This window comes from Silene latifolia, chromosome Y (genome assembly GCF_048544455.1).
Source record: "Silene latifolia isolate original U9 population chromosome Y, ASM4854445v1, whole genome shotgun sequence".
NCBI lineage: Eukaryota > Viridiplantae > Streptophyta > Magnoliopsida > Caryophyllales > Caryophyllaceae > Silene > Silene latifolia.
The window spans coordinates 392,977,429-393,004,476 of NC_133538.1; the positions used below are offsets into that span (position 1 = coordinate 392,977,429).

At 33.0% G+C, this 27,048-nt stretch overlaps 1 protein-coding gene across 1 annotated transcript; it reads left to right on the plus strand.

Moving 5' to 3' along the window:
- The first annotated feature begins 19,863 nt into the window (after positions 1-19,863).
- LOC141632091 (protein FAR1-RELATED SEQUENCE 5-like) lies at positions 19,864-23,968 on the plus strand. The gene is made up of 6 exons (XM_074444670.1): positions 19,864-19,909; positions 20,774-21,915; positions 21,959-22,046; positions 22,580-22,839; positions 23,044-23,448; positions 23,924-23,968. The coding sequence occupies exons 1-6, from the start codon at positions 19,879-19,881 to the stop codon at positions 23,966-23,968; spliced, it is 1,971 nt and encodes a 656-aa protein (XP_074300771.1). The 5' UTR covers positions 19,864-19,878.
- Positions 23,969-27,048: the final 3,080 nt, after the last annotated feature.

Below are 27,048 nucleotides of genomic sequence, written 5' to 3' on the forward strand. Positions count from 1 at the left end.
CGACATCAAGTTCACCTTTTTTTTAAAAAAGGAAAAAGAAAACATAATTACTAACAATACTTAAACAGACTAGGCTAAACACCAAGAGAAAATTAAAACACAATAAATGACTTACAGCAGTTTGACAATACACCAAACGTACAGACGCCTGTTGATCATCAGCAAACATCGCCTCTTGAAATACATTATCAAGATATTCAACCCTCTTCGAAATGAAATTGATGCACAAACAGCTAAAGTGCTCATGCAAAAGAATTGGGATGAAAATCTGGGAAAATATTTGGCCAAAAAAAATTGTTACTAATTATGTGGTTCTTTTAAAAAAGCAGAAACACATCAGAATAACAGCAGAGTAATAGTAGACTAACAGAAGAATAGTAGTAGAAAACACACAAAGTACAGAAAACATACCATATCAGAAGTAAGATCACACTCTCTCTTGTTGTTATTGACAAACACAGTAAATGACAATTTGACTTCCGCACATAAATCACTCCTGGAAGCCTTATCATCTTTCGACGGCGTACAAAGTCGCCGCAATGGATACTAAACAAGAAGTGGAGAACAAGAGTTGAAACGTGATGCAAAAATGAAAAATAAAGTAAAAGAAACGATAAGATAGAATAACTAACCGTTGCACCCATCCCAAAGAAAAGTCGACTTAGGCTTCCTCTTATACAAGTATCATTCAGAAAGAGGGACCACCAGTTGACAACACCAAGCATTATCATTGTATCTGGAACCATCGATTCCATATCCTCACGATTAAGGTAACTGTCCACACCCCAAGTGACAATATTCTCCCTTCAAAACCGAATAAACAGGCAAAATAAGAGTCACATGAATATATTGTTGAAGAAGAAAAAGCAGTATAATATATTAAACAGAAAGCCGAAAATTTTTACAATAAAAACAAGCTCTTACCCTTGCGAAATGTTATGATCATTCAAGAAGCAGTAGTCTGCAACCTCTTTCCGCTTCAATAGCATTGGGTTGAAATCATGTCCCATCGTTATCATTGATTTTGACAGGACAACTAGCTCAGGAGCCACATGACCACAATCATAGCTGCATCCGAAATTCTGAGGCACAACAGACAACAGTAGCTCCTCATGTGCAGCAGAGTGCAGCAAATAACTTGTACAGATAGTAGGAGCATTCAACCCAGCAACGCCATTGTCCTCCGGGACAGCCTCACCAACAACAGTACCAGCCTCCGACACAACCTCGGAATCCTGTTTATCAGATTTATCTATCTCAGACGCAGCCCCAAGCAACAAGTCTGCATGACAAGACATCACCACATCCGCTACCTCCTCTTCTGCAGTCACGAATGCTTCACTGCCAATTTGAGTGGAATCTTTGAGTGTCATTACGCAATGGAATGTCATCACCGGTATCCGTCACCTCCGTCTCGGGCAAACAAGCATCGGGCTTTGGAATTTGAGTTGCTTGAACCTCTACTGTACACTCAACAAAAGATAGGCACGTCCTCCTGGCGGATTATCAACAAGATAGTCATCAACTTGAATGTTAACGTCCTCCACATCATTGTTAACATCCTCCACGTCAATGGTAATATCCCCAACATCAACTACTTTCTCACCGACATCAGCTGGCTCTCCATAACGAAACTGAATGTCAGCACAGATATCCGTCGTAATAGAATCTAAACCGAGTGGTGACAATTGTGGAGTCCCCACCTTTGCACTTTGTTGAATGACGGGACTATGTTCAACACCCTTCTTTTCAGCTACACCTTTCTTTTCGGATATAGTCACCGCACATCCGAAATGACCCGACACACTCCTCATAGAATTGAGAAAACAGGTTAAATGATGGGGTTCAATGATGACATCTTCATGTCTAGCTTTTTTGAAGCTCGTTCTTGAGAACAGTTGATCGCGATTTATTGGCCGCTTGCATAGCCAATACATGCTTTACCGTTAAATCCCCTCACGGATAACTTGATCCGTGAAGAAAGATGGGGTGGCAACCAAATTCTCGACCCTTCACAACCAACTTTTTCTCGATTGTTTGTTTGTGCTTTCTTTAGCAGCTCGTCGGGTTACTTGGGTGGGCAACTTAGCAAAAGGTGCTTGACCCATAGCCTTTCTTTGGGTCTTCTTCATCATCTTCGACTTTATAAGTTCCGCCCGTTCCAAGTATCGGCGGCATAAAATCTGAGAGTCCCTCTCATTAAGCAGTATAAGTTGATGAACATCCTGTCAACATAAAATCCCAAAATTTTACTTAAAACAAGACAATAATAGTATAATAACAGAGAATAATAGTACACCAACAAAGAGAATACATAACAAAGGGATTAATAGTAGAATGACAGTGCAAGAATAAAATAACAAAGGAATAACAAGATACACTAACAATGAGAATAAATAACAGTGCGAGTAGTAGAATAACAAAGAATAACAAGGAGTAACACTTGGAATGAAAATTAGAATAACGAAAGGAATGACAAAGAGGTAAACCGAGGAAAAACAGTGGAATAATGGTAAAATAATAGCGATGACAACTAATGCTTGAGGACAATAACAGAATAACATTTTAGAATGATTCGTTTTAAAACAATCAAACAGGTGCTTACGTCGACCGCTACGGACTTTACTTGCTCATCTGAAAGAATATCATCAGGTAGATCCAGAACAAGACATCGACGTTGAGTACGTTGACCAGAGCCAACGATGTTTGGGCGAGACAATGGGAAAGCAACGTCTGAACGCTCCCGGTGCCCGAGCACCAAAGTGACTCACGCCGCAACCTCTCGATGAAAGACTTAAAATCCCAATGTTTAATGAGCGGCAACTCATTATTCACCTGATCACCGCTAAAGAAGTAACGGTGAAAATAGGTGATAGCCAACAAAGACTACACTACAACGAATATTTTTCCTCCCGATAAGGGCTTCACGCACGAAGTCACCAAGTCCGAGAAGACAAACTGACACCAATTAAGTTCCTTGATCCTAGAAACATCTTCCACAGCGCTTAGAAGTCTAAGATCAAGCACATAACCCGACACGGGAGCAAGGAAACACGACATGGCAAGCAGAACAAAAGTCTTCTTAAAATCATCGTCCGCAACCAAAGACTCTAGCAGGGTCTCCTGAACTTTGTTAAGTGGTATCCCACTTTTGTTATTGGCGATACCATACTTCTCACGCCAAGCACGCTTCAAAGCTTCTCCTTCAGCGTCTGCAACTGAAAACCCAGAATAACCAAATCCACTTTCGCACTGAGAATTTGGTAAACCAAACACATCGTGCACATCATCTCATGAATAACTCGAACTTCTCTGTTTCAGATATTTCAAAATACTTCCCACTCCTAAAAGCATATATAAACTCCCGGAACATGGTATGGGGGAGGGAAGAAAGCTTCAACTCAAGTAAACCCCCGAATCCCATTTCCCTAACAGCCTCCTTCTGCTCCTCGGTGAGGGCTTCAATAACTTTGTAAAGAAAAGCGGTAGCCGACGTGACTAGTAAATGGATCGACACTTTGTGCGCACAAAACGGGAAAAAAATATACAATGCATTAAAACATTTAAAGATAACATAAGCAAAAGCAGAGAATAATAGCAAAATAACAAGTAGAGCATCAAAAAATAACACACGAAAAGTAACATATTAATAGCTAAATAACAAGAAAAATAAAAGTAGAATAACAAAGATAGTACATACAAAGGGATATTTCTGCAGACAACTCCAGCCTGAGGTTGCTTGCTACTCACCACAATTCCCTTCTCATGCTTAACTTTGTCAGCCAACTTACTACTAGTCTTGGGTGGACTAGACGAAAATTTCGCAAGTTGGGTCTCGGCCTTTCGTTTGGTTTTTTTAGTGGGTGGTTCGGTTGTACATATTTCTTGACTACGAGTACTCCTTCTCGAGAAGCGGTGCTCTTTGATGGAGATGTGACACGGGATTTGGATGGAGACGGACCCGGAGAATTTGATGATGACGGTTGAGTAGACTTTGATGAAGCGGTGGATTTGATTCTTAACTTCATTTTCTGCATTACTATCCAGAAAATAAAGATAAGGATCACTTTCAATGATAAATAGGTATTCATCTAGACTTTTTTAATAATGACGCCGGAATGAGAGTACCGTAATAGCGAGAATAACGAACACTAACAATTAGCAAAACAAATAACAAAAAATGAAAACACAAAAAAGAACATGATGGATGTGTAAACAAAAACACGAAAGAGAATCAAAAGAAAAACCTCTTTGAATAAAGAGTCAAACACAGTTTCAAAATTACATACGGCCTACATAAGCCTTCATAAAACACAAAAAACCGTACTAAATTACAAAATTTAAACGGTTTGAATTACATAAAACCCAAAATACATTCTTTCCCACAAAGAACCAAAAATGTACTTCCGAAAATACAGGACATAACATAAAAAGTCAGTCAACGTCAACAACATCGACTGACTTATAATACAATTGGTGAGCAAGATCATAAGCGAGAGGAAAGTCCCGAAAAGTGCGTCAAAGTACTCGTGAATTAGACCGATCCGTTCGATCTGAGTCCATTAAGGATCTTGTCATGATCGTATATATACTGGCAAGCATGCAACACCGCCTTTGATGGCTCACTTGCAAGCATATAGCACTTGCATCGTTTGGAAACTCTTTGTCGAGCCCTTTGACAAAATCTTAAAACCTTGACTGTGACTTGTTGTTAGAACTTTCATATATTCGACGTGAACACCGGGCGCACTTTTATGAAATAGGAACATTTGTGACCATTTCTTACAAACAAGAGACATATTGCTCTTGTCCAAAGTAGTCTCTACAAAATCGAAAACTCTTTCCATTAGGTCCTGGCTATTTAAAACTGCCGACATTGATTGATTACGACGACGAACTCGTACATTAACTTCAAAGCACTTCTCACTCCCATCTTCCAAAGACCATCCCAATTTTTTTCTTTTCGAGCGAACTCTCTAGCAAATAACAATTTATCTTTATTCACTATATTTATTGCCCATCCCTCACAAACTAAGTCCATTAGTGATCTTAAACCTACAAACAAACAAAGACAAACAAACAAAACCACTAGAATAACAAAGAGAATAACAGAAAGGAATAACAGAAAATTAAACACGGAAAAACACTACAATGACAAAGAAAGAGTAAGCGGCTGCAATGACACCATAGGACCATAACAATGAATAACGGAAATCTTTGGCGAAGACAACACGAACAAACACAAAAACCCTAGAAAAACACATTAAACAATTAAACACATGACAAATAACTTGACATCAAACTAAGCGATAGAATAACAAAATGAGTAACACAAAAACTAAAGTCCTGAGAGAACAATAATAAAGTTCTCAACACAACGCGTCACATAGAACATGCGAATCACTTCAAAACTATAGAAAACTGCAGAAACGACTAAGAACATGCAAATCAGTTCAGGAAAAAATCAGAAACTCAAAAATGCAGCATAATATTACAATGAAAAAACTGCATAAACGCAATAACGACATTAAAGTACTCGATTAAGTAAACCTAGCGATAATTACACTTTGAAAAACGAATAAAAAAGCATACAAAAGCATGAAATAAAACAAAATAACAAAATAAAAGAGGAAAATGACATGAAATTACCTTCAATAGAAAGGAAGATGATGAACGCAGCGAAGATAAAACAGAGAAAAACGCGAAGAAGACGAGCGGTTGAAGAAGAATAACACAATAATAATAGCGATAGAGAAACGCTTTGCGGTTGTGATGATTATATAAACGGTTAGCGATAATGTGGATAATTAATTAGAGAGAGAAATCGTTAGAGAGTAAATGAGGGAAAGAAGAGAGAGAGAGAAAAAGGAAAAAAAGAGAAAATAAACTAAATAACAATGCTTTTATATGACAACTAAGATTAATCTTGGCCACTCATCTCTAATTTAAACTAATGGTTGAGATTCACCCAACTCACAACTCACCATAAGAACCAAAAACACCAAATCCAATCTCTCTCTCTCTCTCTCTCTCTCTCTCTCTCTCTATATATATATATATATATATATATATATATATATATATATATATATATATAGAGAGAGAGAGAGAGAGAGAGAGAGAGAAGGTTCAAATGAGTCCATCAAATATATTGAGTCCCTAAGTCTTTATAGGAGCCATTGGATGAAGGGGATGGAGGGATGAGATTCAATCAAAATGAATGGCCACAAATTCATCTTAGCTAATAATCTTCTTAACCCAATCAGTCAAACACTCCCTCACTAATCATTCATCCCCTCTTATTCTAACATCTTCTCTCTCTCTCTCTGCCACACTTCTCTCATTTTTTTTCCCAAACAAAACTCCCTCTTATCTAATGATCTCCTCACTCAAACACCCGACCACCACCACCCCCACTGACAAAACCCCCTCCTCGGATCCACCGCCGCCCTCCACAACCACCACAGCCCCTGCTCTCGTCCCCTACCTTACCACTTCCTCGCCACCTTACCACCCAGATTTAGCCACGACAACAGCAACAAAGCCACCGCAACATCTTCACGTCAACAACAACAAGGCCACCATTGCCACCCTCGTTTCTCGTCTTTCGCCACTCACCAAGCCGACCACCGCTCACCATCACCCATCACCTCCCTCCCCTTCTTTTTTTTCCCAGATTTGAGCACCACGACTAACCACCAGCCGCTTCCACTACCGCAGCAAATACCACCACCGCACTACCTTTTCTTCTTCCTCCTCTATTTCTGGATCTTGGTTTTTTTAATTTCAAATTTCGATTTTGATTTTTTTTTTTTTTAGATTTCGTTTTAACAAAGTTGTTGGGTGGTAGTTTGGTGGGTCGTGGTGGTCAGAAGGTGACGGGGGAAGGGGTGAGGGTGGTCGTGGTTGGTATTGGTGGTGGTTACCGGTCGTTTTTCTATTTTAGATATCGGTTTTTTTTAAAGTTTCAGTTTATTTAATTGTATTTTTAAATTAGGGGTGGTTGCGGGTGTTGTTGACTTGTTGGTGATATTGTTTGCGGTTTCTAAAGTTAGTGAATATGGGTTGTTGTTTGTTATTTAAAATCTGTTTTTTTTTATTGTATTTTTTTCAAGTCTATTGTTTTTTCAATTTTAGATATAGTTTTTTTTTTTAAATTTTAGATTTTGGTTGGATTAAAGTTAATAAATTTTAGATTTTAGTAATTCTGACTAAAGTTACACTATTAACGAGTAAAGTTACACCCTTAAAACATTAAAGTTAAATAAATTTGGACTAAGTTACATAAACTTGACTAAATTAAATAAATTTGAAATACTAAAGTTACATAAATTTGGGTCAAAGTTATATAAACTTGGACTAAAGTTACAGTCGTAAAACTTTAAAGTTACATCAAAATGATTGGAAATTATATAATTTTTTTGGTAACTTTGAGACAAATTTAAATAATTAATAGTATAACTTTATTCCATGACAATATAACTTCAGTTCATGACGGTATAACTTTAGTCATTTTAATTCATTTTTATATAAAAATTTGAATTATAATAACTTTTCAAACATCTATTTTTATATAACTTTAATGTTTAAAGGGTGTAACTTTAGTCCATAATAGTGTAACTTTAGTCTTTCTGGTTATAACTTTAGTCCGTGACGGTGTAACTTTAGTCCATATAGTGTAACTTTAGTCCATAATAGTGTAACTTTAGTCCTTTTTTAGAGAAATTTATATAATTTTAGTCTTAGTATAACTTTGGTCCATGACAGTATAACTTTGGTCCATGACGGCGTAACTTTGGTCCATGACGGTGTAACTTTGGTCATTTAATATAAAAATTTGAATTATAAGCTCTTTTCAAACTTCTATTTTTCATTTAGTAGATTTAGGATTAAAAGCAACACATTATATGAGATCTATTTTAGTAGATCTATAATCAAAAGAAAAGGTTCTTATAAAAATAAAGATTTGAAAAACCAAAATCTAAAAAAAAAAAAATGTATGACAAGACAAGATTTGAGAAAAAAAATAACAAGACGAAAAAAATAACATATAGAATAAATAAAGACCAACAAAAATAACAAATAGAAAAACCGACCCCAAACATAAAAAATAAACACCATAAAAAAAATAATAAAATAAAATAAAATAAAAAAACCGGAAAAAAAACGAAAAAAAATACATCGTGGTGGTTGAGTAGGCGGCGGCGGTAGTGGTGGGTGGTGGTAGTGGTGGTGGGTGGTGGGTGGTGGTGTCGAGTAGGTTGGTGGTGGATGGGTGGTGAGGAAGAGATGAGTTTGAGATTTATTTGGTTTTTTCATTTATTTGGTTTTTTGGGGTTTGAGAGAGATGAGAGGATTATTTGGGTTTTTGGGTGAAATGGGAGGAGTGAAATGTGTGAGATGAGAGAGAGTGTTTGAGAGAAAAATTATACTATATAGTAGTAAATTAGGGAATAATTAGGGTTAGTATGAAAGAGTGTTTAATTAGCCTCTTAATGACCTTTTTTTGTTTTAATCTCAGCCACCCATTTTTTGAGATCCAATGGGTAGGATGGGGACTTAGGGACTCAAGTCATGTAAGAGGACTTTGATGATCCTTACTCTCTCTCTCTCTCTCTCTCTCTCTCTCTCTCTCTCTCTCTCTTTTCTCTCTCTCTCTATATATATATATAGAAATTGCATCAAGTGAGTCTAGGTATCTTAGGTGAGTCTAGCATTTTAATCTCATCCATTAGATCTACTCCTAATGAATGGCTGAGATTAATTCTAGCTCACCTATATAAACCCCAAATCATCATTTTCTACCGTCATAATTAAAGATTACTTTCTCTCTCTATAAGCACATCTCTCTAAATCTCATTATTCCTCTCAGAAATTAATTCATCTCCTTCACAATTCCAAAGAAAATTAATCTCAACCATTAACGCTGCAACTTTAAAGATTTTTACATTCACACGTGTTTCACAGTTCATCCACGATTTTTCCAATTTACGATTCAATAATTCAGAGTAGATTAGTTAAACTCTGATTTCGCATCCTTCGATCGCGCATCTTCAATCGATCGATTTTCAGGTTAGTTATATTTGCTTTCGAAATTCTTATTCAATTACAACAAATCGATTTATTATTGAATTTCAATTTTTTTAATTGATGTTCAACTTAGAATGTCGATTTTATGAATTCAAGCAATTCGTGATTCTATTAGTTTAATCAATTCAAGCAATTTATGATTCAAGCAATCCAAGATTGAATCGGTTCAATAATTTAAACAATTTAATCAATTTCCGATTTCATATCCTTTAATTAAAATCGCATATTTAGATCGCATACCTTCACCTGATTTTTAGGTTTTTTTTTCTAGATCTACACCTTTGTAGTTGCTTTTAAATTTTTATTCAATTACAGCAACTCGATTTGGTTATTGAATTTTTAATTTTCGTAATTGATGTTCAACTTATAATTTTTACGATACGTATTTTCGATGATGCTTTTTGTTTCTCGTATTTTATTTTCATTACTTGTATTGTTATGCATGATACTGAGAACAACATGCGTACAAATAATTTTATTACTGATTTTACTTTTGAGGTTCTTAGAATGCGTTTTAAATATGTGTATAAATTTTTCAGGGATCGCGTTTTCAATGACGATTACTGGAAACTTGAAACTTCTAATTTTTGTGATTTTATATAACTTCTGCTAGTTCTGATTGTCCTGATTTTTTTTCATTAAATTTGAAACCTCTAGAATGTGTTTACAATACGCACATTCTTTATGTTATTGAATTTGAATCATGCTACTGATTGTTCGCGTTTTGTTTGATGTGTCATTTTTTTAAACTAGTTTTAGCGCTGTTACTTACATGTTCATCAAGTTCGTTGCGGATTTCATTGCGGACTGTAATATTATTACTGTAACATTATTACTGTAACATTATTACTTCATGGAATATTCAGGTTTGACAAATCATATTCCTTCTTGTCAAGGCATGAATAGAAGGTATAACTTAATAGCGTAAAAATATGATTGCGGTAAATGTGAGGATTCAATTAGTTTTCGTAAAATAATCAACGACACCTGTTACTGTAATAGCGTTACAGTAACATTAAAACTGCATGACAGAATTGAACTTAAAATATTCTTACAACATTGTATATTTGATGTTATGTGATTTTTTTCAAATAAATATGGTTTAACATTGTCACAAACTCACAATGATGTTCTTGTAATGATGTTCTTGTAATATTGTTCTTTGTGAAATTATCATTAATAATGGACCACCAATTTCGCATATGGTTTATCTAGTAATTGTCGAATGTTTTGTTTTTGTTGTCAGCAGAATTGAAGAAAGAAGAAGGTTTGAGAAATCAACCAACATAAAAAAAGGCGCACATGGATACAATATATACAAACAAAAGCAAGACGTTGAATAATCAATCACGGAGATAGGCATGAAGAAAGCAATGTTATTGAAGTGGGAATGCTAGTGGACACTTTTACCATTGTTGTGTTGTTTGTTGTATGGTTAACACCACTTTATTGTTTTAATTTATTAGATAACTTTGTACTTTCCTCCTAATTCCAATACAACCAATCCTTATTCTACCACGTCACAAAGAATAGTGCTACAAAAGAATATCATCATTAATCAAAGTTACATTGTTACTTTGTAACATCTTCGTTATATTTAATTCATCAATGGTATATCAATATTATCAGAACAATGTTATTGTAAAAACATTAATTCATTAAACTAACATGACAACAATGTTACAATAATTAGTATTTAGTTCGTGTATTATATAAGACGGTGTATAATGTAGTTCTGAAGTGTAATGATAAAGATTTTTTTGCATTTTTAAAGTGACGGTGTTCTTTGTAACATCATTTACGCAACAAAGTAACAATGATATAGTAATTGTGTTCTTTAACATCATTACATTTACGCAACAAAATAACACCGATCTGAATTGTGTTATTCTTAATATCATTCATTTATCAAAGTAACACATATACTATGTTAAACGATCAAACTTTAATTATTACAATAATAAAAAGCAAGTGAATACTTGATTCGTCTGATATGCTAAAATGTATGTGAAAAGCCTACAACAAGTATATATCATAATCATACATAATAAAAGTCTCTACTAGTATTTCAATTTCAATAACGTTGTTTTCTTCACGCCTATCTTCATGACTGATTTGTGAGTGTGGTACTTTTTTTTTATATACCATCTTTTTGGTGACTTTTTTTTCTCAGAACTTGATTTCTCAAACTTCTTCTTCAAATTTCCTGACATTCAAAACAAAGCATTGGATCATTAATAATAAAAAAATATGCAAAAGCCGGTGGCCCTCTATTAGTGATCAACAATAATGTTATACCATCAAATTTAATTGAGTTAAATCTCACAACATCAAAGATACAATGTTTTAACACTATTTCAAGTTCGATTCAATAATGATTGACCATTCCTCAATATCCATTATATTATGTAATGCAAGAATAATATTACGCATATTGTTAGAGTAACAATACCACAATAACAATGTTACATAGAATAAGATTACAACATATGTGCCGAGAATTTTACAAAACATAATTTAATCGTCATCGCTTAGCCCCAATTTTCATGAAAATTATCCAGATATGAATCTCACAATGTCATAACCCTAATTTTTTGTCAAATACTATTTATACTTAGAATTGACAATTAACAAGAAAATGATATTATAACACGATTTAACAACTCATAAAATCGTAATCATTACATAATTTAATCGTAAATTAACCAAAAAAACAAATTAAAACTATGAGTTTCTAACAATTTTATACCAATATTTCAGATTCAATTCAATAACAACTGATATTCCTCAATAATAACAACTGATATTCCTCAATAATAACTACAAATTAAAATTATTGCTCAATTTCACCATCTCATAACCCTAACTTTTCGCACAAACACTATGAATACATACAATCGACAATAATAATATGAACAATCGACGATAACAATAAGAACACATAAAATATCAGATCGAATATATAGAAAATAAGAATTAAAATAGCGGAAAGAACGTTGATTCTTACCTCTTCATTTGTGTGTAAGAAACGCGATTCTTGATAAGAAGCATATTTGATTAATTTTTGCAGATTTTCGATTGATTTACTTCTTCAAGATAAGAAGCATGTTTGATTTTGAGAGATTTTGATTATATTCTTACATCTTCAATCGATTTTCGATTGATATTTGCATATTCCTTCTTGAATTTGGGGATTTTTTTAGCTTTTTTTAGGGTTTTGGGAGAGAGAGAAAAAAAAAGTTCCAGAAATTTAGAAAACGTGAATGAGAAAAATCACTGGTATGGGTTTTCTTATGAGGATTTGTTTAGGGTGACGTGGAAGAATGAGGGCTGTTGGATCTTGTTGATCCAACGGTTCTTATTGATATGCTAGACTCATCTAAGATGCTAGACTCATGGGATGCTCACTCTATATATATATATATATATATATATATATATATATATATATATATATATATATATATATATATATATATAGAGAGAGCGGATCCTAGTGAGGACGGCTAAATATTTGAGGATTGAGGATTGCAATACAATATCACGGGTTCTGCAATACAATATCACGAAAAAATCAGACTTCTCCAAAAAAAAAAAGTTATTATAAATTTTTTTTTTTTTTTTTGCGCAGCTATTTTTTTTGTGTGATATTGTTTCGAACAACCTGTGATATTGTATTGAATATCACGAAAAAATCAGACTTGTCCAAAAAAAATTTTTTTACAATTTTTTTTTTTTTTTTTTTTGTGACTATTTTTTTCGTGTGATATTGTTTCGAACAACCTGTGATATTGTATTGAATATCACGAAAAAATCAGACTTGTCCAAAAAAAAAAAATTTTTTATAATTTTTTATAATTTTTTTTTTTTTTTTGCGCAGCTATTTTTTTCGTGTGATATTGTTTCGAACAACCTGTGATATTGTAACGAAATCCTCAATCCTTAAAAAGATAGTGTATCCTCACATGATCTCATTCCTATATATATATATATATATATATATATATATATATATATATATATATATATATATATATATATATATATATAAGATTGTGATAACGATCATGTATTTACACAGTGATAACGAGTGCATTTTTATTAAATATTTTATATGTTTTATTTTAAAATACTTTGATGTTAAACCTCAAAAAATTATACTTGATAAAAAGTTTAATCTATTTTATTTATAAGTAAAATCTTAAACACCATTATATATAGTTTTGTCAAAAAAACAAAATTTGCAATTTTCTTATAAATATGTTGGACCCTATATATTTGATACATAAACAGCATACATTATACATAAAAAAACGAAAAAAAGAAGCATAAAATTATATTCAAATCCTTTTTAACAACTATTAATTGATTCGGAAAAATAACGTATGGTGAAATGATTTAATTTAAGAACATAATGTTGATTGTTGTATTATTCGAGTACATTTTATTTTCATTAATATGATATTAAATATTACTAAAATCTATACAATGTATATGGCAAAGACTAGAAGAAATTCGACATAAAGAAAAATATAGAAAAAAAAAACTTTATTTGACATGTATGTTTTTAACAATAAGAAAATTTATCGCAAAAGTTTATGTATAAACACATTAAACAAAAGAACATATCACGAGCTCAAGTGGGCATAGATAATATATTTGTTAGAGAAGATTATGATATTGTCAAAGTGTTGAAGATCGGAGGTCGAAAAAATGGATCTTTATTTTTTTGACGAGTTCGAAAGGAATGATCGACCTTTCTATTGAAGATTGAAGATCGAAGGGGTGAAGAATTTGGTTTTTCTTGGGGGGATGTTATAGAAGATTACGATATTGTGACATATCATAATCGGAATAATATCCGGATTATGGAATAAGTTACTCCCTCCATTATTTTATATATGACGTTTTCGTCTTACGAGGTAAGCCTTTGTGTTGGGTTCCATAAATTGATAATAACATGCCCATTTGATTTGTGTTATCTTAGTTTACCTTTTCAGGATTAATGATTAAATCAAGCATGGATTAAGAAGTGTTGAAGTTGTTAATCATCCCATTGTATTGAGTCTTAGTGTCATCTAATGTACAAGTGAGAAAGTAAAGTATCTTAGAGTAATAGAAATTGATCAAGACGATCACTTTCATTAGTAAATTGACCGCTTGGATTGTTGCCACAATTCGTAACACTTGAAGCCTTTTTATCTTTTAAAAAATCTTTCACGTGTCTCTTATTTTTCAAAGATAAACTTCAGATTTTTATTAGGAGTTGGCCTTCAATAAAGAGTGGTTTGAATCAATATCAATATATATATATACTTAAAAGAGGAACTTTTAAAGTGATTTCATTGGCTATTGCTTTGGAGCGATTTCATTGGCTATTATTTTTGTTAAGTAAATAAAAAGATAATTAAAATAGTAAATTACCATCGGAACTTTTCAAGCGATGTTATTGGTTACAACATTTGCAAACTACTTAAACCCTTTATTAATTTACTAATTTAAAAGATAAATAAATATAAATAATAAAAAAAAGAGATGATAATTTAGAAGATTGAATCATAGTTTATAACATCAACTAGGATTTCACGGTAATTTTTTATCTAATAGTTAAATGTCAAATATTATATTTTCTTTCTATCCTCTAATTATGGAGTATATATATATATTTGAGGTGTGTTTAGATTTTTATTTATCAACGACATACATCTTCCTATTGAGATGAGTTATTCTCTATTTTCCCTTATTTAGTTTTAGATATATCTCTATGATCACAAAAACTCCGAAAAGACGGTCTCTCAATCTATTCTATTCTATTGTTTGTTTATTAAATGCAATTTGTATATTATTTCAATTCATTCTATTTATATTGATTCTACACATTATTTACTTCATATGAGAATACTACTCATCTGTTGTCCTCAACATTAAGCTATGTATTACAAAGATGCATGGAATCAATCAATCAAAGCAAGAGTTGAATTGTGTTTGCCATATCGTTAATAAGTACGATGCTTCAGTGCAATTTGTTACTCGATTTATTCTACCCAACATGAATATAATGTTTTATTTCTATTTCTTCTTATTTTATGTAATAGTGTTCTTTATTTAGGAGGAGTTTATTTTGTTTAATTTCAATAAATTTGTATTCTGTTAATGTCGATGTTTTTGGCCAATATTGTATTTATCAGCTATCATTATCAATGCATTTGCATTTTACTCTAAAAGAAAAAAAATAGAAGAACAAAGATGCTTTCATGGCAAATAAGTGTGTGATATTTTTAAGCACATTACCTCCTAACACCCTTTGGATAGAAATTTGAAAGAAATCAAAATTGCTACGTGAATTTCTTAAAAAAAAAAAAAAAAAAAAAAAAAAAATTGCTACGTGAATGTTTATTGATTTTGTTTTTACATCACACAAATTTTATTTGAAACGGGTATATTCGCCTTAACCTTTAGACGTGTTAAGTATCACACGTGAGACAAAAATCGAACGCACTTAGATTATAAAAAAGTTTTTTTTTCCAATCTATACAAGTGAGGAGTTGTTTAATCCGTTTTATTTTTACGACGGCTATATTCGTATTAGAAAACAAAGATATTTGATTTTTTAACATGAAAATACGCACGTATATAAATAAATGTGGAAGATGACATAAAACATATAACTACAATTTTGCTAAGTTGGATTATTTAAGATTGATTGATACTTCCTCCGTCTTGGTCATTTGTTTATCTTTAGCAAAAAAAAAGGAGGGCCAGTTATTAGATGACAACTAGGACCAAATTGAGGGTAGAAGATAAGCATGCCCTTCAAAGGCATTCCTAAATAGAAAGGTAAATAATTGACTAAATAATCCAAAATAAAATAGGTAAACAAATAATCAAAATGGAGAAAATAGATAAAACCTATTTTAGAAGCAATTCCTTTTCATTTTCCCTTTGTTTTTTCATAGTTTAATACTAAGAGTGTCCCCCGTGTTTTTTCCGTTTGTATTTTAACTTGCTAGGCTACAATGTGTTTCAAGTTTTCAACTCATGTTCAAGGTAAAGTGCAAACTAATTTGAGCTTAAATTTCTTTTATTGTTAATTGCCATATACGAAATAGCTCTTAAGTAAGATATTGGAGAGTCTATATTTTGTTAACTACATATATTAAAATTAGAAACAATAATAATATAATAATGCAAGTTACAGCACGTTATAATACTCCGTATAAAATAGCAATACAATTTCAACATAACTTCTACAATTTACAAAGTCTTTCATAGTTGGAGTATTCATTAATATAAATATATGAGATATTGATCATATAGATACAGCGATAAAAGAAAATATAAAAGAAATACCATTGATATTATATCGCTAATATTATGATTTTAATATTAATATGGTTTTGATAATATAAAAGATAAACTAACATACTTTTAATAAATATAAACCTATAAAAGATATACTATTAATCAAGAGTTTTGAGCGTAGCTAATTATAATGTATTAGCGTGATTATAGGCAATCAATTAGAATTTTACATTGTCTAGAATTTGTATTACTTCATATTATGTGCTCTAACAGTATATAATTAACCCAACCCAACCAAACCAAACCATAGCTTATGTTTTATTGTTGCCCTCAATTCATCACAATAGTGAAGTGGCATCAGTCACGAGTTTTGGTGTTTCGTAGAGAGTACTTGAGAGTTTTGTTCTTTCTTTGGCAAGTATATACTATAACATGAAGGCATCCATCTTAACATTAAAAGTATAATTATTACGTCACATTATTTTTCTTAAACAAATAAAGAAATTGGTGTTCCAACTAATATTGAAATTAGAAGATAATAATAATTACGGAGTAAATAATTCATTTAGAAATAATATAACATCTTAGTGAATGACAATCGATATAATGGTTACGCATTCAATTTCAAACATCTTAGTTTGTATGACAAATATTTCTTACGATAGTATGACAAGATATGCCAATCGGGAGTTAAGGATTAGAATACTATATGAAATCATGTGGACATATACTCCGTAGTATTTTGTATGGATCATTACGTAACCAAATATTATAATGTTCCTGTTAGACAATTAGTAACTCAAATTATAAAGTGATAAATTCTTAATAGCTATTGTTACGATATAACCCGGCCAACGGCCGGGCATGAAATCTAGTAATTATTAATTTCAAAATGTTTCCTCTTTATGCAAATTTGACCCTTTAGTCCTTTAGAAAACAAGAAATGCTTTTTGCCATTTTAGTGTAAACTTGTTATCATGTGACTTGTCTTTTCTCTCTTTGTTTTCTGAATTTGCATGAGCTTTTAAGGATATCTTTCAAACACTCTTTCTCTATTCTTGCCTTTGCAAAAGAACCTTCTTTGGTGCAAGTTTTGAGTGGTTGCTAAGGCTATTCACATGTGTGGTCTTTGACCCTTCAAAACCCTAGCAACCTCCTCACCCATTCTCTCTATAAAAGGCGAGCCATCTCCCTCATAAAATCCCAAGACTTCTTTCTGAAATTAATTTCAAGTTTGCAAAATTGTTTTTTCAAAGCTTTAAAACTGTGTGTCCTTTGCAAATCTTCTAAGAGTCTTCAAGTTGTTACTGATCGTGGCTCTTTATTTTTAACATACTAAACTCTCTTGCTTAAGAATTGTTGATCTTGTAAAAGTTGTCCATCTCTATTCTTTGCTAAGAATATGTTAGTGGAAAATTGATCCTATAACATTCTAAATGTGTTAGTAGAGTTTAGGAGGGAGTAGTCTTTAACTCTTGGCAACCGGAGTAGGTTGCGAGTTGGCTTGTCATAAGAACGGAGTAGTTCTTGGACTCGCTTTACAACCGGAGTAGGTTGGTGTCTTTTATTGTACGGGTCTTTTAGTTATCGGAGTAGATCACTAAAAGAAATCAATAAAAAGTAGATTGGACGTAGGCACTTGAGTTTCTTGCCGAACCAATTCAAAAATCTCGTGTTCAATTGTCTTACTTTATTTCCGCTGCTCTTTTATTTTTGTTTGTCTTGCTTTGCTTACATTTCGAAGTAACAGTTCATCATACTGTCACATTTGGCCTGCAGTCTGTATTCCATAAACTGAGACAAATAGATACAGTCCGAACAGTTGTTACTTTCATACTTCAGCAGGCATTCATTTTAGTACTCGTGTAATCTCGCAATATTACTCGAAGTATTCTCTCTTCTCTTTTGTTCTCTTAACTCACTTTAATTAATAAAGTTGTAGTTAAATTTTTTAAATAGTACCTAATTCATCCCCTCCTCCTCTTAGGTACTTGAATCCATAAACTCAACACTTTGACTTCGATTTTTATGAAAAAATACTGCAGAAAAAATTATAAAAATCATACCGTTAGATTCGTCATGAAATTTGCTTTCATAAGAGTATACATTCATATTATTAGCTCATATATTTTGAGAGATATTGAAGAGAGAAGTGACTGTCTTGAAATGTGAGAATGACATATATAAAATAATGGAGTGAGTATTATGTTAACATTATTAGAAGATATTATGATTATGTTTAGATATATTAGAGTACTATAAATACGGAGCTATTGTAATGGTTGGAGATACGAACAAATGATTATCAATAATACTAAGATTACCTTTATACTTTTCCCCCTCTCGAATTCTAATAATATTAACGAGAATGTATGTGCCATGTGGCATCACATCCATATGAATATTCACTACAAAATTAATGATGTTAGACATTTAAGTGATAAAATACATGAGAAAGAGAGATAAGATATTCTTTTTCTAATTATTATCGTCAAATAATCATTGTATACTTATTTATAAAACATTGATCATACAGAACAAATTAAGCTTATTACTTATATTACATTTATACGAAGTGTGTATTTTATTTAAAATTTTTGAAGTTAACCCTAAAAAATTACTCCCTCCTATTCACTATTTTCTTCCCCTTTCCTTTTTGCACAAGAAATAAGAAATTGATTTTAGACCACATAAAACACACTACCCCACATGCTATTGAATTTGCACCACACAAATCAACCTAAAAAGGAAATAGGGAAGAAAACGTGAATAATCCGTAAAAGGAAATAGGGAAGAAAATGGTGAATAGGAGGGAGTAATATTTGAAAAAAAATAATCTATTTCTATTTAAAACTAAAAATATAAAATGTCATATATCAGTTCTAATATTTTTATTCGATTATAATAATAAAAATATTCAAACAGACGCGCGAAGCGCGGGATGCTACCTAGTTCATACATTAAACTTGGGCGGATTGATTTTCAATGTTTCTAACTTGGGTGGACTGATTCAATTTGAGCTGGAAATTTGGGATCATTTATAACTTGTCATTTGGCCCATATATTTTCTCTATCTAAACTAAACAATCTTACCCCTTTTTCTCTCTCTAAAAATATAACATCCGCAAAACTCATCAACGACATCTCGTTCTCCAAAATCATAATCTCCGACATTAATTCGAGCGATTTCCTTGAAAATTGTTCGTAGATTTCATCAAAACAACATACAACAACGTCATTCTAGCCATTTCAGAGAAAGATTTGGATTAATTTTCAGGTAATCTTCATAATTTTGATCAAAATTGAGCATATTCATATAATTTTGTTAATTCACTCATAAATTTATGACATAAGTTGATCAAATTGAGCGATTTCATAAATATAACGTTCGAATTTGATCCATATTTTGAGCGATTTCGTAATACTTATTACATTGTTTTTGACGATTTTGCAGCTCTAGTTGTTATGGAAATTGTAGATATCACAATGATTGATGATAATAGTGCTATTGAATCAGGTATGTCGTTTTTTTGTGTAATTATTATAAAATCTCATGTTTAAATTAGTGTTTTCTGATTCAATTTGCATTTGTCAAAATTTCTGCTCGATTTTGTATTTCAGTTTTTTTTTTTTTGCAAGGTCTAGTTTATGAATTGAGTCGATTTTGTGACATAATGTGTGACTATAAGAGGTGATTGATTGACTCTTGAAGATGATATTGTGATGATGCTGATAATTTCACTTAGAACGCCTTGGTAATACGCCGTATGTGCTAGCGAATGAGGGCATTCTATGTTTGATTTTTTTACAGCTTAGTTTCTATTTCAGGAACTTTATAGTAGAATTTCTGCTGTTACTTTTTTGCTCTTTTACTTATTTGGTGAATCTCAAACCTTATTTTGTGAATCTCAGACCTTGCTCAGTGAATCTTAGGGCTTGTTTTATGAAACTTGGTCATCATAAGTGATTAAAATCACCTATTTTTCCCTTTTCCTTATTTGGTGAATCTCATACCTTGTTTTGTGAATCTCAGACCTTGTTCAGTGAATCTTAGAGCTTGTTTTGTGAAACTTGGTCATCATAAGTGCTTAAAGTCACCTATTTTGCCCTTTTCCTTATTTGGTGAATCTCAGACCATGTTTTGTGAATCTCAGACCTTGTTCAGTGAATCTTAGAGCCTGTTTTGTGAAACTTGGTCATCATAAGTGGTTAAAATAAAGTTTTTTGCTCTTTTCCTTATTTGGTGAATCTCAGACCTTATTTTGTGAATCTCATATCTTGTTCAGTGAATCTTAGGGCTTATTTTGTGAAACTTGGTCATCATAAGTGGTTAAAGTCACCTATTTTACAGCTTGACTTTGTGAACCTTTTATCTTCTTAGGTGTTGATTCAAATGTCAACAACAACTCAGAGTGTAGTGTGACGCCTCGTGTCGGCTGTGGTGAGGTTCCTTGCTCTAATGTTGGTTCTGGTCAGGATGGTGATGGTTCTACTGCTGTCTTAACAACCCCTACAATGCCAACTATTTCCACACCTACTACTTTGGTAACTTACACACCGGGTGGCACTGAGCAATGGATAAGTAGGATTGAAGATAAGTTTACACCCGTGGTTGGCAAAACATTTGTGGACTTAGAGTCAGCGATGTTGTTCTATAAAATTTATGCTATTGCTTATGGGTTTGAAGCAAGGAAGTCTTCAACTAAGAGGTTTAAAGATGGTGTTATTCGAACAAAATGCATGGTTTGCCATCGTAAAGGTTTTAATAAGAGGAAAAGACGTCCTCCCCAAGCTGATGCAAAAACAACAACCGTTGAAACTGGTGACAAAACAAAAGCTGGTGCAATAAGTGGAAATAGAAAAACAGCTGCTAAAACCGGTAAGAAAAAGGGTGGAGGTGCAGGTGATGAGGAGGCTGAGAGTTCCAATAAGCAAAGAGGTACAAGAATAACCAAAATCAAAAGGTGGGGTTGTGAAGCGATGATCAAATTCATGTTCCATGAAAACATGTACAAGATTGAACAATTCCGTGAGGGTCACAATCACCCAGTGACGCCGGTCAAAAATAGGGAATTTGAGAAACTTGCAGACAATATAAGTCATCTGAACGAATATCATAAGCAATTGATTATCCAAAATTCGAGATTGAATGTCGGGGCTAGTTTAACATACAACTTATGCAAGGAACAAGTAGAGGGTTTCGAAAATGTGGGAGCTTCCCTTATGCACTTCAAGAATTTCCAAAGAAATGTAAAGTGTCTACTTAATGGTAAGGATGGACATATGTTCATCTCTCGTTTAGAAACCCTCAGAGAAACAAAAGGGTTAGTATTTGTATATGAAACAGATGCTGACAATGCTTTGACAAGAATGTTTTGGACAAATGCAGATTCCATCAGATGTTACGCATTGTTTGGTGATGCTATTTCATTCGATCCAACCTATGGAACGAACAAATATAACATGAAATTCGCGCCTTTCACTGGGATTGACAATCACAAAAAGTCAATAACAATTGGATGCGTGCTTTTAGAGCATGAAGACGATGACTCATTTATTTGGGCAGGTTCAGCAGTTTCTGAAAGCAATGGGAGGCAAAGAACCCAATTACATCATCAGTGACCAAGATGCCGGAATAATAAATGCAGTTCCAGGTGTGTTTGGAATTTCTTACTTTTGTGAAACTGGTTATTTATTTGGTGAATCTAGGAACATTATTCGTGAATCTTGTTGTTTATTTGCTGCTCTGTAAGCGGCATCTTCAATTTGGTTTAGGTTTTGAATGCTAGAGGTTATACTGTGAAAGTAGTATGTAGTATTGTGAAACCTGGACCTCATTATGTGAAACGTGGCCCTGAAATTTGTGAAATCACTTAGTTATTTTGTTGGTGAATCTAGCGACTTTATTCGTGAATTTAGAAACATGATCATAAGTGGTTGAAATCATGTACTTTGCTCTTTTCCTTATTTTGTGAATCACCGAACTTTTTTTGTGAAACTTAGAGCTTGATTTGTGAAACACAAAGCTAATATTCTTAAACTTGGTCATAAGTTGTTGAAATCGCCTATTTTGTTATTTCTCTCATCTTGTGAATCTGAGACCTTGTTTAGTGAATCTTAAAGCTTGATTTGTGACCATAGAAGATAATACTCTGACAATAGATAATGTGGATTTTGTGAATTGCAGCCGTGTTCAAAAAAGCAAGACATCGCTTTTGTATGTGGCACATTATGAAGAAAGTAACAGACAAGATTGGGAGCATAATTTGCAAAGAGACTGATTTCTTAAGTCGTCTGAACAATGTTGTCAGGAGCGAGGACTTGGAGCCTGAGGAATTTGAAGAGAATTGGGCTAAGGTCATTAACGAGTTCTCGTTAGAAGGAAATAAATGGTTGACTGGCAAGTTTGCAGAACGAGAGAAGTGGATACCCGCTTATTTCAGGAATGTGCCCATGGGCAACATTTTAAAAACCACACAAAGATCAAAGAGTTCGAATAGCTTCTTCAAGAGATTTGAAAATAAATATGGGACTCACGTAGAATTTTGGATGAGATTTGAGTGTGTCATGGACCAACAAAGGCACAATCTAAAGCTTTTTGAAGCACAGAGCCACAACTCAATGCCTGAAACCCTATTCGGGTCAAACTAGGAGGCCCATGCAGTGAAGGTCTATACACATGAAGTGTTCTTCGACTTCCAAGAGGAGGTTAAGTTTTCGGTAAATGCGTGTAATGTTTGTGGATACACCCCACCAGATCCAGTAACTAACTTTGAAGTTTCAATTGTTGAGGACACAAACAAGCAAAAGAGATATGTAGTTGAGTACAATAGGAGAACAATGGATGTCCGTTGTACATGTACATTGTTAGAAAGGAAAGGTATTTTATGCAACCACATCATTTGGGTTTGCTCGGGAAAGTTGAAGGAAATACCTGAGAAATACATTTTGCGTAGGTGGAGTAAGAATGCACTCAGAAACCCAGTTTATGATTTGAATGGAAATCTGCTGGAAAACTACGATCTTACTGGTAATAGTAAATTTGGAATGTCTCAGGTGTGGTTTGAGATTTACGCAACTGTTGGTATGCTCAAAAGAAAAGAAGAGTCAGATATGAGAGAGTTTGCCAAGCTAATTAAAGAATTCCGAGAGAAGTTGGAGCCAAACCCAAAGCCTTTGACCAAAGAACAAGAATTGGAGGTCCTTCTCAACGGCGAGGCTCCAAAAGAAATCAAGATCTTACCACCTAAAGTCTCTAAAAACAAAGGTAGTGGTAAAAGGTTGGTGAGCAGCAAAAATAAGGCAATTATGAAGGCAAAAAAACCCAAAAGGTTGTTTGCTAAGTGTAAACACATGTCACACCACGATAAAAGAAATTGTCCAAACGAGTTTGCAGAGCATCCTCGTGAGAATCAAGTATGTATTATTCTACTCTTATCTTTCCATTTTATTATTACTTGAAAACGCAACTACTCTTGTCTACTAATTTTTTTTAAAAAAGTATCTAATCAATGTTTGATTCTTCACATAGGGAGACACATCGGAAGAAGGGAAAGAAGTCGAGAATGAAGAATGATGTAAAGGAGTATTCTTAAGCAACGAGAATAGAGATGACGATTGAAGAAGACAAGTTTTAACAATGTTTTATTTTGGTTTTGAACTTGATCATTTGGTTAGACATTTGGTTTTTACGTTGGTCAGTTGGTTTTGTTTAGCAAAGGAGTATTCTTTTACTAGGTGATTTTGTGATTCCTATATCTTATTGTGTGAACCTTGAAAGTGATTTTGTGAATTGGGCATGAATGGTTGATATTTTGATTTCATAAATTTATTTTTTGTGAATCCTGAACTTATTATGTGAAACTGGAACATGAAATTGTGAAACTTGGTCATGAATAGTTGATCTTCACTTAAGATGTTTCTTTTACTCAATGTTGTGAATCCTGGAACTTATTTTGTGAAACTGTAACATAAAATTTTGAAACTTGGACCTGAATCCAGCATTAAGTATTTTTATCATTTCAGACCTTATTTTGTGAATCTCGGACCTTGTTCAGTGAATCTTAGGGCTTGTTTTGTGAAACTTGTTCATTATAAGTGGTTTAAAATCATCTATTTTGTTCTTTATTTTGTGAATCTCAGACCTTATTTTGTGAATCTCAGACCTTGTTCAGTGAATCTTAGGGCTTGTTTTGCGAAACTTGGTCATTATAAGTGGTTTAAAATCATCTATTTTGCTCTTTATTTGGTGAATATCAGACCTTGTTCAGTGAATCTCATAGCTTGTTCATTTACTTACGACGTTTATTTGTTTTCAATGTTGTGAATGCTAGACTTTAATTTGTACAATTGTTTAATTGCAAAGTTTGTGAATCCTACAGCTTAATTTGTGATACTGGAAGGTGATTTCGTGAAACATGAACTCAAATGTGGGAAATCGTATCCTACAGCTTAATTTGTGATACTGGAAGGTGTTTTCGTGAAACATGAACTCAAATGTGGGAAATCGTATAACAACAGTACTCCAAGCCAAGCTCAAATTACTCAACTCAATGTCAAATTAGCCACACAAGTGACCTAGAAAAATTATTTCTTTACAAGAGTTGATGAAGGCAACAATCTTGTCAAAATCCTCCTTAAAAAACTTGTTTCTATATGACCTACCAAATCTACCTATGGTGCAAGTTTTTGAGGAGCCTCGACCCACTTTTGCATATTATGACTTCACATCATCCCATCATCAACACGGACAAATGTCTTATTAATGAAACACCTATACAACCAAAAACAAGTATAATCGACTTATTTACGTAATATTCGCCAAAGTTATGAAGAAATGGACTTCACATCATTTTTAAGACAATGAAGTGTACCTTTTTAGTATTTTTATCCCATCTAAGAAGTTCCAACATGATCGACTTTCGATATTGTGCCAATTTCTGCAAAGAGTGACGTATATTAATGAAGCATATAGACAACCTAATTTTGTGGGATATAAGGCTTTATTTTCGTATACTAATGAACTTACCTCAAAATATTCACTTTTGGTCCATAAACTCTCATCATCCAAGGCACTCAACCACTTCAACACAAAAACTCCACAATCATAACTAGACAAAAAAACATTTATGAGCGCAACTTCATTCGTAAAACTCCTCAAAAATAATAACTATTGATCTGTTAACAAAAGGAAAAAGATACATGCTTACATACCATGTTGTTTGTTGAGGGACTTGGAGATTGACAATTTCGTGTGTGTGCATGAACTCCAAAGATTGATATGACGGTCCCAAAACAGAAGAAACATGGTACAACTGAAAAGAAAAGGCAATAACAGATCAAAATATATTTTGGAGTATACTTTTAAAAGACTACAAATAAATACTATACAATACTTTGGGAAAAAAAATCATACAATCTCTTTGGCATGCTTGTTGTTAGGATCCACATCTATATCCACGCTTGAGTCAAGGATGAAATTTTTTCTTTGCTTCAAATCACAGACACAAGCCCACCAATGCTTCCCTGTTTCTCTATGCAAAGGGATAAAAATATGAGATAGTAAATGTACAAGACAAACCAAGAGATTAATGCTATAATAAGAAAATGCAAACTAAGGAAAAGTATACAACTATTCAGTTACAAATTTCACAATGTTATGGTCAAGATTCACAAAATAAGTTCCAGGATTCACAAAATAAGTTCACAAAATAAGTTCCAGGATTCACAAATTAAGTTTCAGGATCCACATATAAGTAAAATAAACCAAGAGATTAATACTATAATAAGGAAATGCAAACTAAAGAAAAGTATACAACACAAAATAAGTTACAAGTTTCACTATGTTATGGTCAAGATTCACAAAATAAGTTCCAGGATTCACAAAATAAGTTCCAGGATTCAGAAATAAGTAAAATAAACATTATAAGTGAGGATCATCTATTCATGACAAAACAAAGGTAAAGGATTTAAAGTAGGGGGCCGGGGGCCGGGGGCCGGGTGACCAAATAGCAGACTGAGGGATCTGACCTTGTCGATATGGCTACCATCAACTGGAGTGTAATGGGACTTTATGTATTGACCCCAAATAATGGGGTTGCTTTCTCGATGAAGAGTCTACATGTCACAAAAAGGCAATTTGTACAATTTTAGAAACAAAGCAACTTTAAGAATGCAAAATACTTGAATATCAACATCTAAAGGATTTGAAACTGACATATACTGTCGTTGGCAAGTAGAGTACATTTGTTCTACCGATTGTGCACTTAATTCCAAACATATCAATGTCCTACAAAATTAAATTTTTTAGGAAACATAGACATCGAGTGACCTAATTTTATGAAACGTGAACAAAATGAAACAGGTTGAGTGGCGTGAACAAAATGAAACTTGGGCAGGAAAAGGAAAATAATACTCAGGTTACTTACCTGATCCATAATAAGGCCACGCGCTCTAAAGGTCTGCAAAGCATCTCTTATGACTTCCATCCACGGAGTTGACACCATAACCTCTCTTCATTACTGATAAAATGCAATTAGTAGATATATTTATTAAAATAAAAAAAATAAAAAAAATCAAAGCAAAAATATGACGTTACTGTTGATCTTTCTTTGATCTCCTTCGAACACAATTCACCAATTCCATGTCAGTTTATCG